Source organism: Megalopta genalis, chromosome 16, assembly GCF_051020955.1.
Source record: "Megalopta genalis isolate 19385.01 chromosome 16, iyMegGena1_principal, whole genome shotgun sequence".
Classification (NCBI taxonomy): domain Eukaryota; kingdom Metazoa; phylum Arthropoda; class Insecta; order Hymenoptera; family Halictidae; genus Megalopta; species Megalopta genalis.
In genome coordinates, this window is record NC_135028.1 from 7,997,787 (window position 1) to 8,010,333 (window position 12,547).

General features: G+C 41.6%; 1 protein-coding gene across 2 annotated transcripts in view; it reads right to left on the reverse strand.

Moving 5' to 3' along the window:
• Positions 1 to 1,640: 1,640 nt before the first annotated feature.
• Positions 1,641 to 12,547, reverse strand: part of so (SIX homeobox 1 protein sine oculis) — a 75,708-nt gene continuing 64,801 nt past the window's right edge. For both annotated transcript variants that reach the window (XM_033471953.2, XM_033471952.2), the window contains exons 4-5: positions 5,903 to 6,374; positions 1,641 to 4,809 (exon numbers count right to left, since the gene is read on the reverse strand). In XM_033471953.2, coding sequence (XP_033327844.1) covers positions 4,525 to 4,809; positions 5,903 to 6,374 — 757 coding nt within the window. In that variant the 3' untranslated portion in view covers positions 1,641 to 4,524. The remainder of the gene's footprint in view (positions 4,810 to 5,902; positions 6,375 to 12,547) is intronic.

The following is a 12,547-nucleotide window of genomic DNA, read 5'->3' on the forward strand; positions in this document are numbered from 1 at the left end:
ATATAATATTATTCTACACAATATTATACAATATAATATTATACTATACAATATTATATTATACAATATTATACAGTATAATATTATATTATACAATATTATACAATATTATACAATATTATATTATATATATAATATTATATTATACAGTATTATACAATATTATATTGTAATATTACATTAATATTATATCATATTATAATATTAAATAAATATTATATCATATTATAACATTAAATTAATATTATATCATATTATAATATTAAATAAATATTATATCATATTATAACATTAAATTAATATTATATCATATTATAATATTAAATTAATATTATATCATATTATAATATTAAATTAATATTATACAATATTATACAATATTACATTACAATATAAATTTCCAATAAAACAATTCTTACAATAAGAGCAAGCACGGCGTCCCGGCGAAGATAGGGGATCGAATAAGAGAAGAGCTTCCACGCAGCGAGCCGTCGTCAAGAATAATTATAAAGTGTATCACGAGGTGAAATTGAATCGCGAGCACCCGGCACTCGCCTAATACAAACGAGATTAACTTAATCTTCTCGCGAATACGAGTGTGCACGTGTGTGTGTGTGTGTGTGTGGTGTTCTTTTTTTTTATTCGCGTGTACGTGTAGTAGTATCTCTGTATGTATCCTCGCATGTACGCAAAGTGTGTGTATATACGTGTTCCACGTACGTTAATATATACGCGTTGTACATACGTGTATGAGCGCGCGCGCGCGCGCGTATGTATGGATGCACGTGTATGTATGTGTGTGTGTGTATTATCTACATATGTACACAGGACAAACACAGAAGCGTACGGTGTAAGAAGATTGTGTATAAAGAGCATGTGTGGTTCGTTATAGCGACGTTAATTAATTAGCTGCTGGCTGGGCAGCCGTGCACGCCTCAGGGATCATTCTCAACTTCGCGTCTGTCTCTCTCTCTCTCTCTCTCCCTCTCTCTTGATCGCTCTCTCTCTCTCTCCCGCTCTCTCTCTCTCTCTCTCGATTGCTATGTCTTGATCGCTCTCTCTCTCCCTCTCTCTTGCTAGCTCTCTCTCTCTCCCACTCTCTCTCCCTCTCTCTCTCTCTCTCTCTCTCTCTCTCTGTCCGTCTCGCTTGGCTTTCGGCAGACTCGGTGGCCGAGGAGTCGTCGTCGTCTCGCACGTAGGTAAAACACGTCCTGCGCCACCGAACGATGCGCCGCGAGAAACGTTGTTAACGAAATATTTGGTACACGCGTTAACCCTTTGCACTTCGTCGACGAGCCTGGAGAATCGTTCGAAACGATCCTGATCGATTTGAAACGTTTTTAATTCAGCGGCTTAAGCATTGCTGAAGTAAAATTGTACGAATAGTCTATTAACTGCGAAATTTTTGTTTTTCGAATTTCGAAAAGGGAAATGTTATTTACGTGCACTAAAAGGAATAATTATGGACAATAATAATTATATATATATATTATAATAATTATAATATTGTAATAATAAATAATAATAATAATAATATTATTATTATTATTATTATTATTATATAATTATCATGTATGATCAATAATAATTATATATTATATAATTATATATTATATAATTATATATTATATTATATATTATATAATTATTACACATGACTGCAATATTCAAATTTTATTTTGTCGTTAAAGTATTTTATATTTTTTCAAAAGTCGCACGTGAAGATTGTGACAGGTAGCGATGATATAATATTTAATTATATATAATATTATAAACCGAACCGAAAATACCATTCTTCAAATATGACAATAAATATCTTATATTTTTTTAAACAATCCCAAAAATGGGGATTCCAACAAATTGCGCGAACAGAAAAGAAATAGAAATCATTTGTTTTTATCGCATGAAAAATGAACGATGGATTAAGTGACGCACAGTCACCATAACCTCTAACTGCCACAATTCTGCACGGCGTTCAATCACAAATTCTTCAAACACGATAATCCCGTTACTTAACGAACTTACAGACGATTTCCAAATATGCCCACTAGTTAAAAAAAAAAAAACTCAAAATCCGCGCACCGTCCGCTACAAACAACATAACCTCGACACGTATAAAAAGCGCACCTGACACACTCTTCGCGGCGATCGGCGCACGTAAAATTCCCAGCGATCTTCGCGACAGTCGACAGGTTAAGTAAACCGAAGAAAAATCTTTCCAGCGTTGTAACGACGTCGAGCACAAAGGGTTAAACGTTGCAATCACAATCGGCCGAATTTCTCGCGGATCGCTCATTTGGTTGCGACGACGAAGCACGTGGTCACTTTCGCAGGATTAAAAAGAACGCGTCAATTCCACGCGCTTCGGAGAACGACCGGACGCGAGGACGACAAGTGCGACGCGCGCGCGTCGCAGCGGGCCGTTTCGGCGGGACGAGGTTCCTCCGCCAGCGGACTCTGGCGGCTCCGCCGGATCCTAATGTCCGCCTAATCCCCGACGAATGTCGCCATCGCTCATACAAGCCGGGGCTGAAGCGTGCACGGGCCGACCCCGACTACTGGTAACCGTAAATAACGTATGCGTTGTGTCTCTTATTCCGAGGAGCTAGGTACGGGCGTTTATGCTACGAGAATCAGGGTGGTGGGGGGCGTGGGGGGGTGTCAGGTGGAGGAGAGGGGCGCGGGGTTGCCGGGTCCGCGAAAAGAAAAACAGCCGCGGTGCGCGGCCACCGCGTTTTCTGGAAGTGTACGAGCTCTGCCTTGTCGCGCGTAACGCGATACGCGAAAAGAGAAAAAAATGCTAACATGTCTTTTGCTATTTCACCGGGAGGCGACCGTCCGCCTCGAGTCGAGGCGAAACTATCGATCGCCACGGTCAAGAAAACTACGACATTCCTCTTCGAAACGCTCGGCGGGTCCGCTTCGATCTTCGACGATCTGGCGCGACGCGATCCAATTCTTGTTTAGTACTTACACTCGCCGCCGACCAGTGTTGCCAAGCTGCCGGCTGGAACGCGACGTTGCCAGCGCTCGAATCGCGCGACGAGGCGAAGAATAGCGAGTGGGGGACGAGCTTAGAGCGTATGGCAGCGTGTCCTAAAAATGTCTCGCAATATGGAAATGCTGACGTAAATAGAGATCCTGAGGTTATTTGGAGCAACTTTTTCCTTTGCGAAAATGCGATCCGAGGCTTCGTTGGCGAGATATCGACGAAAAACGCTGACCAATCGGACGCGAGCTTGGCTGGCGCGCGAGGTCCAGTTCCGCCCTCATTGGCTCGGCCGCCGCGCGTTCATTGGCACGGCCGCCGCGCGCCAGCCGAGCTCGACTGTCATTGGTCGCGGTTTTTCGTCGATAACTCGCGAACGAAGCCGCGGATCACATTTTCGTAAAGGAAAAAGTTGCTTCAAATTACCTCAGGAATCCCTCGGTTTCGGATCGAGAGACATTTTTGGTATGGAAAATCCAGTAATCCAGTGAAGCAAAGGTAGCGAGTCAAATGTGACGTCGCATGATGCAAGAAGATAATTTTGAAATTTGGCCGGCCATATTAAACCAATATAAATTGTAAATGTACAATTTGAGCATGTAAATTGTCGATGTAAATACATAATTTTTCTCCAAGCGTTCGTATGTATATATTTTTATTGTTCTTTGAAGCGAAAATAAGTTTCTAAAAGAATAATGAATTTAACACTTTTTGCACTATAATATCAATATCTCGGCATCGAATTCAGATCAATTGTGCAAAATTAAATTTCTCAAAATTTGTTATAACAAGCGTCGTTTAAAATTGCAGAAGGCTAAACTCGATAACCGAAATATATATTTATAGCTCGGACGTCGTGTAGATGGCTTACCTCTGCTTCAGGGAAATTCTCTAGAGCCGTGTGTTTATACACACATCAAATGCAATAAAACAAATCGTAAAAAGAAAATTCGACAGAGACTCAAGAGACAATGCAATTTGTAACATCTCGAGAACGTCTCGAAAGCGAGAAAACATTTTTGACCTGTCGCGTCCTTGCTTTGCGACCGCGGACGCGCTCTAAGCTAATCGCCCGGAGTCCTCCTCCCCTCCCGGTTACACGCTGTGCTCTGCGTACCCCGTCACGTGAGCCGAGCGCCGGTGACGTCACGGCTCGGCCGGGAGCCCAGCGACGGCGGCGTGCCGGAGTGATCGGTGCCCAGGATCTCGCTTCTGTTGCCCTCGTGTTCGTTCGGTGACCGGGAAACTGTTCGCGAATAATTTGCAATTCGACTCGATACCGAGGTAGGGGAAACGTTCAGGCGGTCCGAGTAGACCGTGGCCCGCGCGGTGACGAGACACAATTGTTGTCCGCCAGGTCGGCGACGAATTACGGTTATATAGAGTGTCTTTTTTTTCCGGGCTACTCGGGGACACGTTGGCAAACGATTCTCATTCTCAGAGGACTAAAAATGTCGCCCGGCAGATCCTTACGAGACCAGCTCTCCGTTCAGCTTCCTCTTGGTTCCTTTGCTCTGACTGCCCGGGGCCCAGGGTCACAACGAATGATAATCGCCCAGCACGAGGCCGCTGTGATAAGTGCCGTGGGACGTCGACATGCCCATGGAGCCCATGCCCTGGTACGCCCCCATGCCCATGCCGTTCATCGACATCGTGTTCATCGTGTTCACACCCTGCATCGTGTTCGGCAGCATCGTCGACGGGCCCATCGGGCTCAGCCCACCCATGGAAGGGGCTATAGCACCCATCTGCATCGACGTCGCCGTGTGGGGAAGTGACTTCTGCAGGTCCGCCGAGGTCGGCGTGCCGATCAGGTAATCCTGTAACAGGTGACAGGGGGGCGTTTCCGAATATTAATAATATAATAGTAAATATAATAGTAAATATCTGCTTTCATTGAATTGAATATGAATATTATTATTATATTATTATTATTATTATAAATTATATATATATATATAATATATATATAATATAGAACAGTGGTGACATCTTAGAACATTAAAAAGAAACGCTGCATGTATACAAAATACAAGCAAACTGTGAATTTTATGCATTTACAACAGAAACTAGCAGATCAAATAAGGAACGACGAGGACATTTTCTAGGATATCTAGAAACAAAAAATAAACAAATACACAACATAACACACCCCTACGAACCATGCAACTTCTGCATACAAAACTATTACTATTATAGTAATATAATAGTATTACTATTATTATTACTAGTATTAGTTACTATTATATATATATAATTAGTATTACTATTACAGTAATGTAATAGTAATGCTATATTAGTAATACTATTAGTATCACTCCTATATCACTATGGTATTAGTATTAGTATTACTATATATTACTATATACTTAGAGAATATATACTATATTAGTAATATAATAGTAATACTATATTAGTAATATTACTCCTATATTACTATAGTATTAGTATTAGTATTACTATATATTACTATATACTTAGAGTATATATATACTATATTAGTAATACTATTAGTATTACTATATACTTAGAGTATATATACTATATTAGTAATACAATAGTAATACTATATATTACTATTATAGCAATATAATAGTAATAGTATATTACAGTAATAAATTAACAATAATAATAATAATAATTAAAAGTATAATATATTATAATAATAAAACTCTCATATACTAACTATATTTCATGCAACGCATGCTTTGGAAATCACTCAGACATTCAACTTGCATATAACAACCTACATAAATGAAACATAAGTACAAACAAACTTCTACAGTGCACACACATTCAACAACATTTGCATCCACAGAACATGTCACCAGAGGAAAAAACATCAATCACAATGAAACATACAGGCCACAGTTAGGCGAAGAAGACTCGACATTACTGAAACGCGGCACTAACCTGCGGGCTATAGTACTGCATATAGTCCAACTGGCTCTTCTGTTGGGCGCAGCTGGGCGGCGGCGGCGGCAAGGTCGCCGTCGGATGCACCAAGCCGTGCGCGCCGTGCGCGCCGACCTGGAGATGATGCTGTATCTGATGATGAAGGTTCCGCTTGTCGTCGCCGCTCTCGCTGCTGGTGTCGTGGTGCTGCATGTGGTGCGTCGGCGTGTGAGGATGGCTCAAGGTCGAGGCGTGACCTTGATGATACGAGTGAGGACTCGAGACGGAGACGGGCGGCGGCAGCTGATACATGCTCGGCGTCTGCTGGTGCTCCACGATCTGTTGCTGTTGCTGTTGCTGCTGTTGCACCGCGCACGCGGACGGTTGCTGAGGCTGTTGCTGGCCCACCGCCTGCCTCTTCGCCTCGTCGCCGCTCTCGCTACTCGAGTCGCCGAGCCCGCCGCCGTGGGTCTTGTCCTCCCTTTGGCCGCTGCAACAGACACAAGGACGCGGCTTCGTTATGCGAGCTCCGATTTTGTTGAAGGCTTTTTGGGGAGCAAGACTGAAGTGGATATATTTGCGAGATTTTTGTGCAGTGCGATAATTAGTTTAACGAGGGGTAATCATCTTCCGATACTCCTCCGTCTAATAAATAATAATTTGTAGACCTAATGTTCGTCTATAGATTAGTATTGCGATATTTTATAAGAACTTTTCGTTTATTTTTATAGTTATTTTTCAGTTCCGCTATAAATCTGCATGCCTTACAAATGATCGTTATAATATAATATAATATAATATAATATAATATAATATAATATAATATAATATAATATAATATAATATAATATAATATAATATAATATAATATAATATAATATAATATAATATAATATAATATAATATAATATAATATAATATAATATAATATAATATAATATAATATAATATAATATAATATAATATAATATAATATAATATAATATAATATAATATAATATAATATAATATAATATAATATAATATAATATAATATAATATAATATAATATAATATAATATAATATAATATAATATAATATAATATAATATAATATAATATAATATAATATAATATAATATAATATAATATAATATAATATAATATAATATAATATAATATAATATAATATAATATAATATAATATAATATACTATAATAATAATAATCGTTAGAAACGATGGGAACCACAGTGGACAGATGTCCCAGTTACTGTGCCTTTAATTCAATTTTTGCTTCGCCGACGCTGTCATTAAATACTGGAATTTTTATTTTATCCAGAAACGATAGGAACCACAGTGGACAGATGTCCCAGTTACTGTGCCTTTAACTCAATTTTTCACTTCAACTCGATTCGCAAATAAACGAAACAATAGAAGAAAAATCGTCTGTCTCGTTCGACAAAAAAAACAAAATAAAGCATAATCACGCCGGAAAGCAAAACCGAAAGGGCGCAGCGATCGGTGTTGCCGCACGGTAACCGGCTCCGCTTGATAAAGCCATTACCGGCCGTAAACCGATCTAGCGCGTAATCTCGCTCGCGGGCCTTGTCCCGGGCGCTGGGGGCCTGTACCGTCGCGCGGCCTTGTTTCACCGTTTCTTATCGATCGCGCCCGCGCGGGCCTCTCTCGTTATGCCGCGAACAATACACGGCGGCCTAACCCGCTGCATCCTAATTAATATTCCCCGGCGGATCGTGCTCGCCGAGGTTCGCACTTTCTTAATGGTACACCCTTTCCATCGAATGGGGCCGCTCGCCCTCCGCCCCGGAGCGTGTCCAATATAATTACCGAGCGAAAGAACGCGGGCTTACGATACAGGGATAAAGAGAGAGAGAGCGAGAGAGAGAGAGGGGGGGGGTCGGAGCGGTGATCGGCAGTGACTCGAGGCGGAAGAGGATAGGGGCACGGAATAATATCGGCTAAGATAATGCCGCGGCCGACGCGTAAACTACCGAGAAGAGGGTACTTGTGAATTAAGGGTGGAAGGGGAAGGAAGGGGATGCGGCGGGGGCGCGGATCGAAACGATGGAAGAATAGGAATATAAAGCGAGACAATCCGGCGCGAGACAAAGAGACGATCACGGTCGTCTCGTAAACTCAATTTAGCGGGCTGGACCTCCTCGGAGCCACGGAGGAGCACGTGGGACCCCGATGGGCCCCGCGCGTCGTCCGACTGTCCCGCGTTTCCTCTCTCCCCTCGCTCCGCCCGCGCCCCACCACCTCCGCCGTCGCCATTTTCTCTCTCTCTTGCTCCGCGCGGCCTTTTCCTGCGCGCTCCGCCGCAGAGGCACACCCCCACTTTCTCGGCGAGGGGAGGGGAGGGGGTCACGGCGCGTCTTCCGCCGCGTTCAGGTACGAGCAATCGTTAAGCGCTTGTTTTACAAGTCGTTTAGACGTGCCCGCCGCGATACGGCACTGTCTCCGCCGCAAGTGCCACGACACTTGTCTACGGGGTGTTGGGTTTTCGAGAACCGGTCCCCTCGGGGGCCCGGGGGCCCGGACTAGCCCCGCCGCCAGGGCTACCGGGAGCTGATAACGCCGGCGAGCTGCTCTGCTCTCTTCCTGCCGCGCTTATCCGGGTGTCCTGGTTGTGCGATTCAACCGACCGACGATCGGTCGTCGCTTGTTCCTCGCTCGATCATTTCGGCAGCCCTTGCGAGGGCAGCCAGAGCGAGCGAGTGAGTCGTTGGACAAGTCTGGATGGACGACGGCGGTGTGCTGGATCGATTTATCCTGGGAGGGTCGGAGAATGGCCGCGGAGACTTCGTGACGTTAACTTTGTTTTAGAACGTTTTGCAGTCGAAATGACGAGTTTTGAAATAGGAATTATGTATTTTTGTGTCTTACGTTTTTATTTTGTGTTGATAGTGTGTGTAGTTGGGCTTTCGTTGAGGTAGGGTAATGAGAACGAAATGTAGGGTTTTAATTGTTTGCTAAGTTTTCTTTAGTTTTCTTTAGTTTTGTTGCTTTTGTTTCATAAAGTTAATTTCAATTTAATTTCGATTCAATTCCAAATTCAATTACAATATACGTAATTTCAATTTAATTCCAATATAATTTCAATTTAATTTCAATTTAATTTCAATTTAGTTACAATATAATTTCAATTTAATTCCAAATTTAATTTCAATTGAGTTCCAAATTTAATTCCAAATTTAATTTCAATTTAATTTCAATTTAGTCCTAATATATAATTTCAATTTAATTCCAATATAATTCCAATATATAATTTCAATATAATTTCAATTTAATTTCAATTCAATTCCAATATAATTCCAATTGAATTTCAAACTCGATTTCAATTCATTCTCGAAACTTTTCGCACAATTCGACTCCGATTCAATTCCAAACTTTCGTTTCCAATTCGATGCGACCCATCCTCGCCGTTTTGCAATGTCGCGAACATCGAAGTCTCGTAGCCGGTAGTTCGATCGTTTCGTTTCGTTTCGCGGAGAGGAAAATCGGGCCCAGGACAGGAGAAGCGTGTGTATACGTTGATCACAGAGGTGAACAAGGGGGGAGGGGTGGCGGTACGGCGGTAGGTGTCCGCGAGCGAGCAGCGTCGCTCGAATAAACGTCTCGTACGCGCGCGATGAGTCACAAATCCTAATGAAAATAATAATGCCCGAAAGGATTCCGTTCTTTCGTGGCCGCGCGCGGCGCAACGCGGATAAATTTACTGCGCGATCCCGCCTCGGATAAGGCGCATACCTGGGGGACACCTCGTCCGGGGGTTATGGACCCTGGGCCCATGCAACGGGTGGCGTGGAAAGTACCGCGGGAGAGTGCCGGCGACAAGCCGGTCCTTCCTCTCTTGTTTGTCCCCCGTCTTGGAAACTACGTCGTCCGTCGTCGTCGTTCCGTTCCCCACGTGTGGGATCTGTTGCGTCTCGCGTCTCGCGGAGATAATTCTTCTGTCCCGGGACGGGGCACCGAGAGAAGAAGAACACTCTCCGGGAGAAGAACGAACTCCCCTCCCCTGCGACCACCCCGGGCCACCACGGCCACGGCCAGATTTTCACCTGCCGAACGGATTTATCGTCGCCTCGTCGTTCCGGGACACCGGGGTCGGGGATCCTGGGAAGGATCACCGAGTCGATTCTCTCTCCTTTTCTTTTCTTCTTTTTTTTTACTCTTCTCCGGATCGTTTTTTGGTGCCGGCTTCTGATCCCGGCGACGATAATTTCGCGATTGACGCCGGGAACATCTGGCAGCGCGGCCCTCCCCCCTCCGGCCAACCAACAGGATTCATTGGAAATAGGAGACCCGGTCTCCCCCGGGCGGGTGGGTCCTCTGTTTCTTTTCCTACACCCGCTGTCCGTCGCCCCCCCCCCCCCGGGAACCGTGTTTTCACCGTTTGTTTCATTTCTCGCCTACCGTCCACGCTAATCGCGCGAAGATCCTCTCTCGCCCGGCGAAATTTTTTCAGTCGACGTACGTGGGGTAGTAGAGGATGTGCGGGGTTTTCGCGTTCGCGATACCTTATAATGATCGGGGGAATTATCGAAGCGTAAGGAGGTTAGGTTAAATTTTTTAGGGATTTTAATAGGTTTTTACTGGCAATTTTATTCGAATTTTATTGAAAAAAGTAACACGGTTCCGTGTAATCTTGCGGAGTTATTATATTATTTCATATTTAATTCCGAATTTAATTTCAATTTGATTCCAAATTTAATTTCAATTCAATTTCAATTCAATTTCAAATTTAATTCCAATATAATTTCAATTTAATTTCAATTTGACTTCAGTTTAATTTCAATTTAATTCCAATATAATTTCAATTTAATATCAGTTTAACATCAGTTTAAATTCAATTTAATGTCAATTTAACATCAGTTCAATTTAATTTCAATTAAACTGATGTTAAATTGAACTTAAACTGATGTTAAATTGAACTTAAACTGATGTTAAATTGAAATTAAATTGAAATTATATTGGAATTAAATTGAAATTATATTAGGACTAAAAATTGAAATTATATTAGAACTAAATTGAAAATAAATTGAAATTAAATTGATAATAACTTGGGAACTAAACTGAAATTTAATTTGGAATTAAATTTGGAATTCAATTGTGGAATTAAATTGAAATTAAACTGATGTTAAATTGAAATTAAATTGAAATTAAACTGACGTTAAGATTTCCTTCTCATTTGAATAGAAAAAAGATTTCTTCTGGTCCGTGAAGCGCCACGTGAAAGTGCTACGAAACGCGAACATCGTCGAAATCTTGGTCCGAAGAATTTTGCCTGCACAGAGTTGATTTTCGGCCGATCGATTTTCTTCTTCAACTTAAAATTAAGGAAATTACCCGAAAAAAGAAAAAAGGAAAAAAAAAGGAGAAACGAGGCCCGCGATTTTACGGCGCGTCAGCCTCGGGCCGTCGCTTTAAACGGCGCGCGCGTAGATAATGATCGAAGGCGCGGCTGGTTTTTATTAATCGGTCAGTTCGTAAATAAGCTACGCTTCGAAATTCCGTCGGCTCGGCGCGACGCGACGCCATAGTTGCGCCAAGATCGATTCGTTCGCCGTGAAACGAAACGAAACGAAACGAAAACAGCCCCGAAAATGGTTGCGACCATTCGGCGACCCGGTCTCCCGACCGCGCACGAGACAGATTCTATCTTCTCGGCCGGTCGTGAAACAACGGGCGAACGATCTTTTTTTAAAAAAACCGTCTCTCTCTCTCTCTCTCTCTCTCTCTCTCTCTTTCTCTTGAAAAAAGCCTTCCTTCGCCGCAGGATCCCCGGGGCCGCGCGCGCGCGCAACCTTCGACGTTCGGAACACTGAATTATGAATGCTAATCGGCGGCGGTTTCGCCGGGCACGGAATTTGGGAACCGACGGACGGACGGACGGACGAAAAGTGTCGCCCCGTAGACGAGAGGCTCGGAACAATTAACTCGGATTAGTGGTCGAGATAACACACACACACACATCTCGGATCACCGGTCTCGCAAATTGTTCTGGGAAACGATTCGCTTAGGGCGAGTGCTGGTATTACTGCGGACGCGCCGAATACTGCGGTGTTCTATAAACATTTTATAGCGTGCAATTTTCTGAAAATAAATCTAATAATTTTTGTATGCTTAATATTTATTATTTGTTATTTATTATTTGTAATTTATGACACGCGAGTAGCAGCAATCGCAGTTTTAATTTATTTATTGACTTTTCATGTAAACTTGTCCTTAATATTTAACCGTTTAGGGGGATTGTTTCGATGCAACGAATCGTCGTACTAATAATATACTCATATACTAATATAGTGATATACTCATATACTGATATACTAATATACTATTATACTAATATAGTAATATACTAATATACTGATATACTGATATACTAATATACTAATATAATAATATAGTAATATAGTAATATATTAATATAGTAATATACTGATATACTGATATACTGATATACTAATACACTAATATAGTAATATATTAATATAGTAATATAGTAATATACTAATATAGTAATATATTAATATAGTAATATACTAATATAGTAATATATTAATATAGTAATATAGTAATATACTAATATAGTAATATATTAATATAGTAATATACTAATATACTGATATACTAATATACTATTATACTAATATACTAA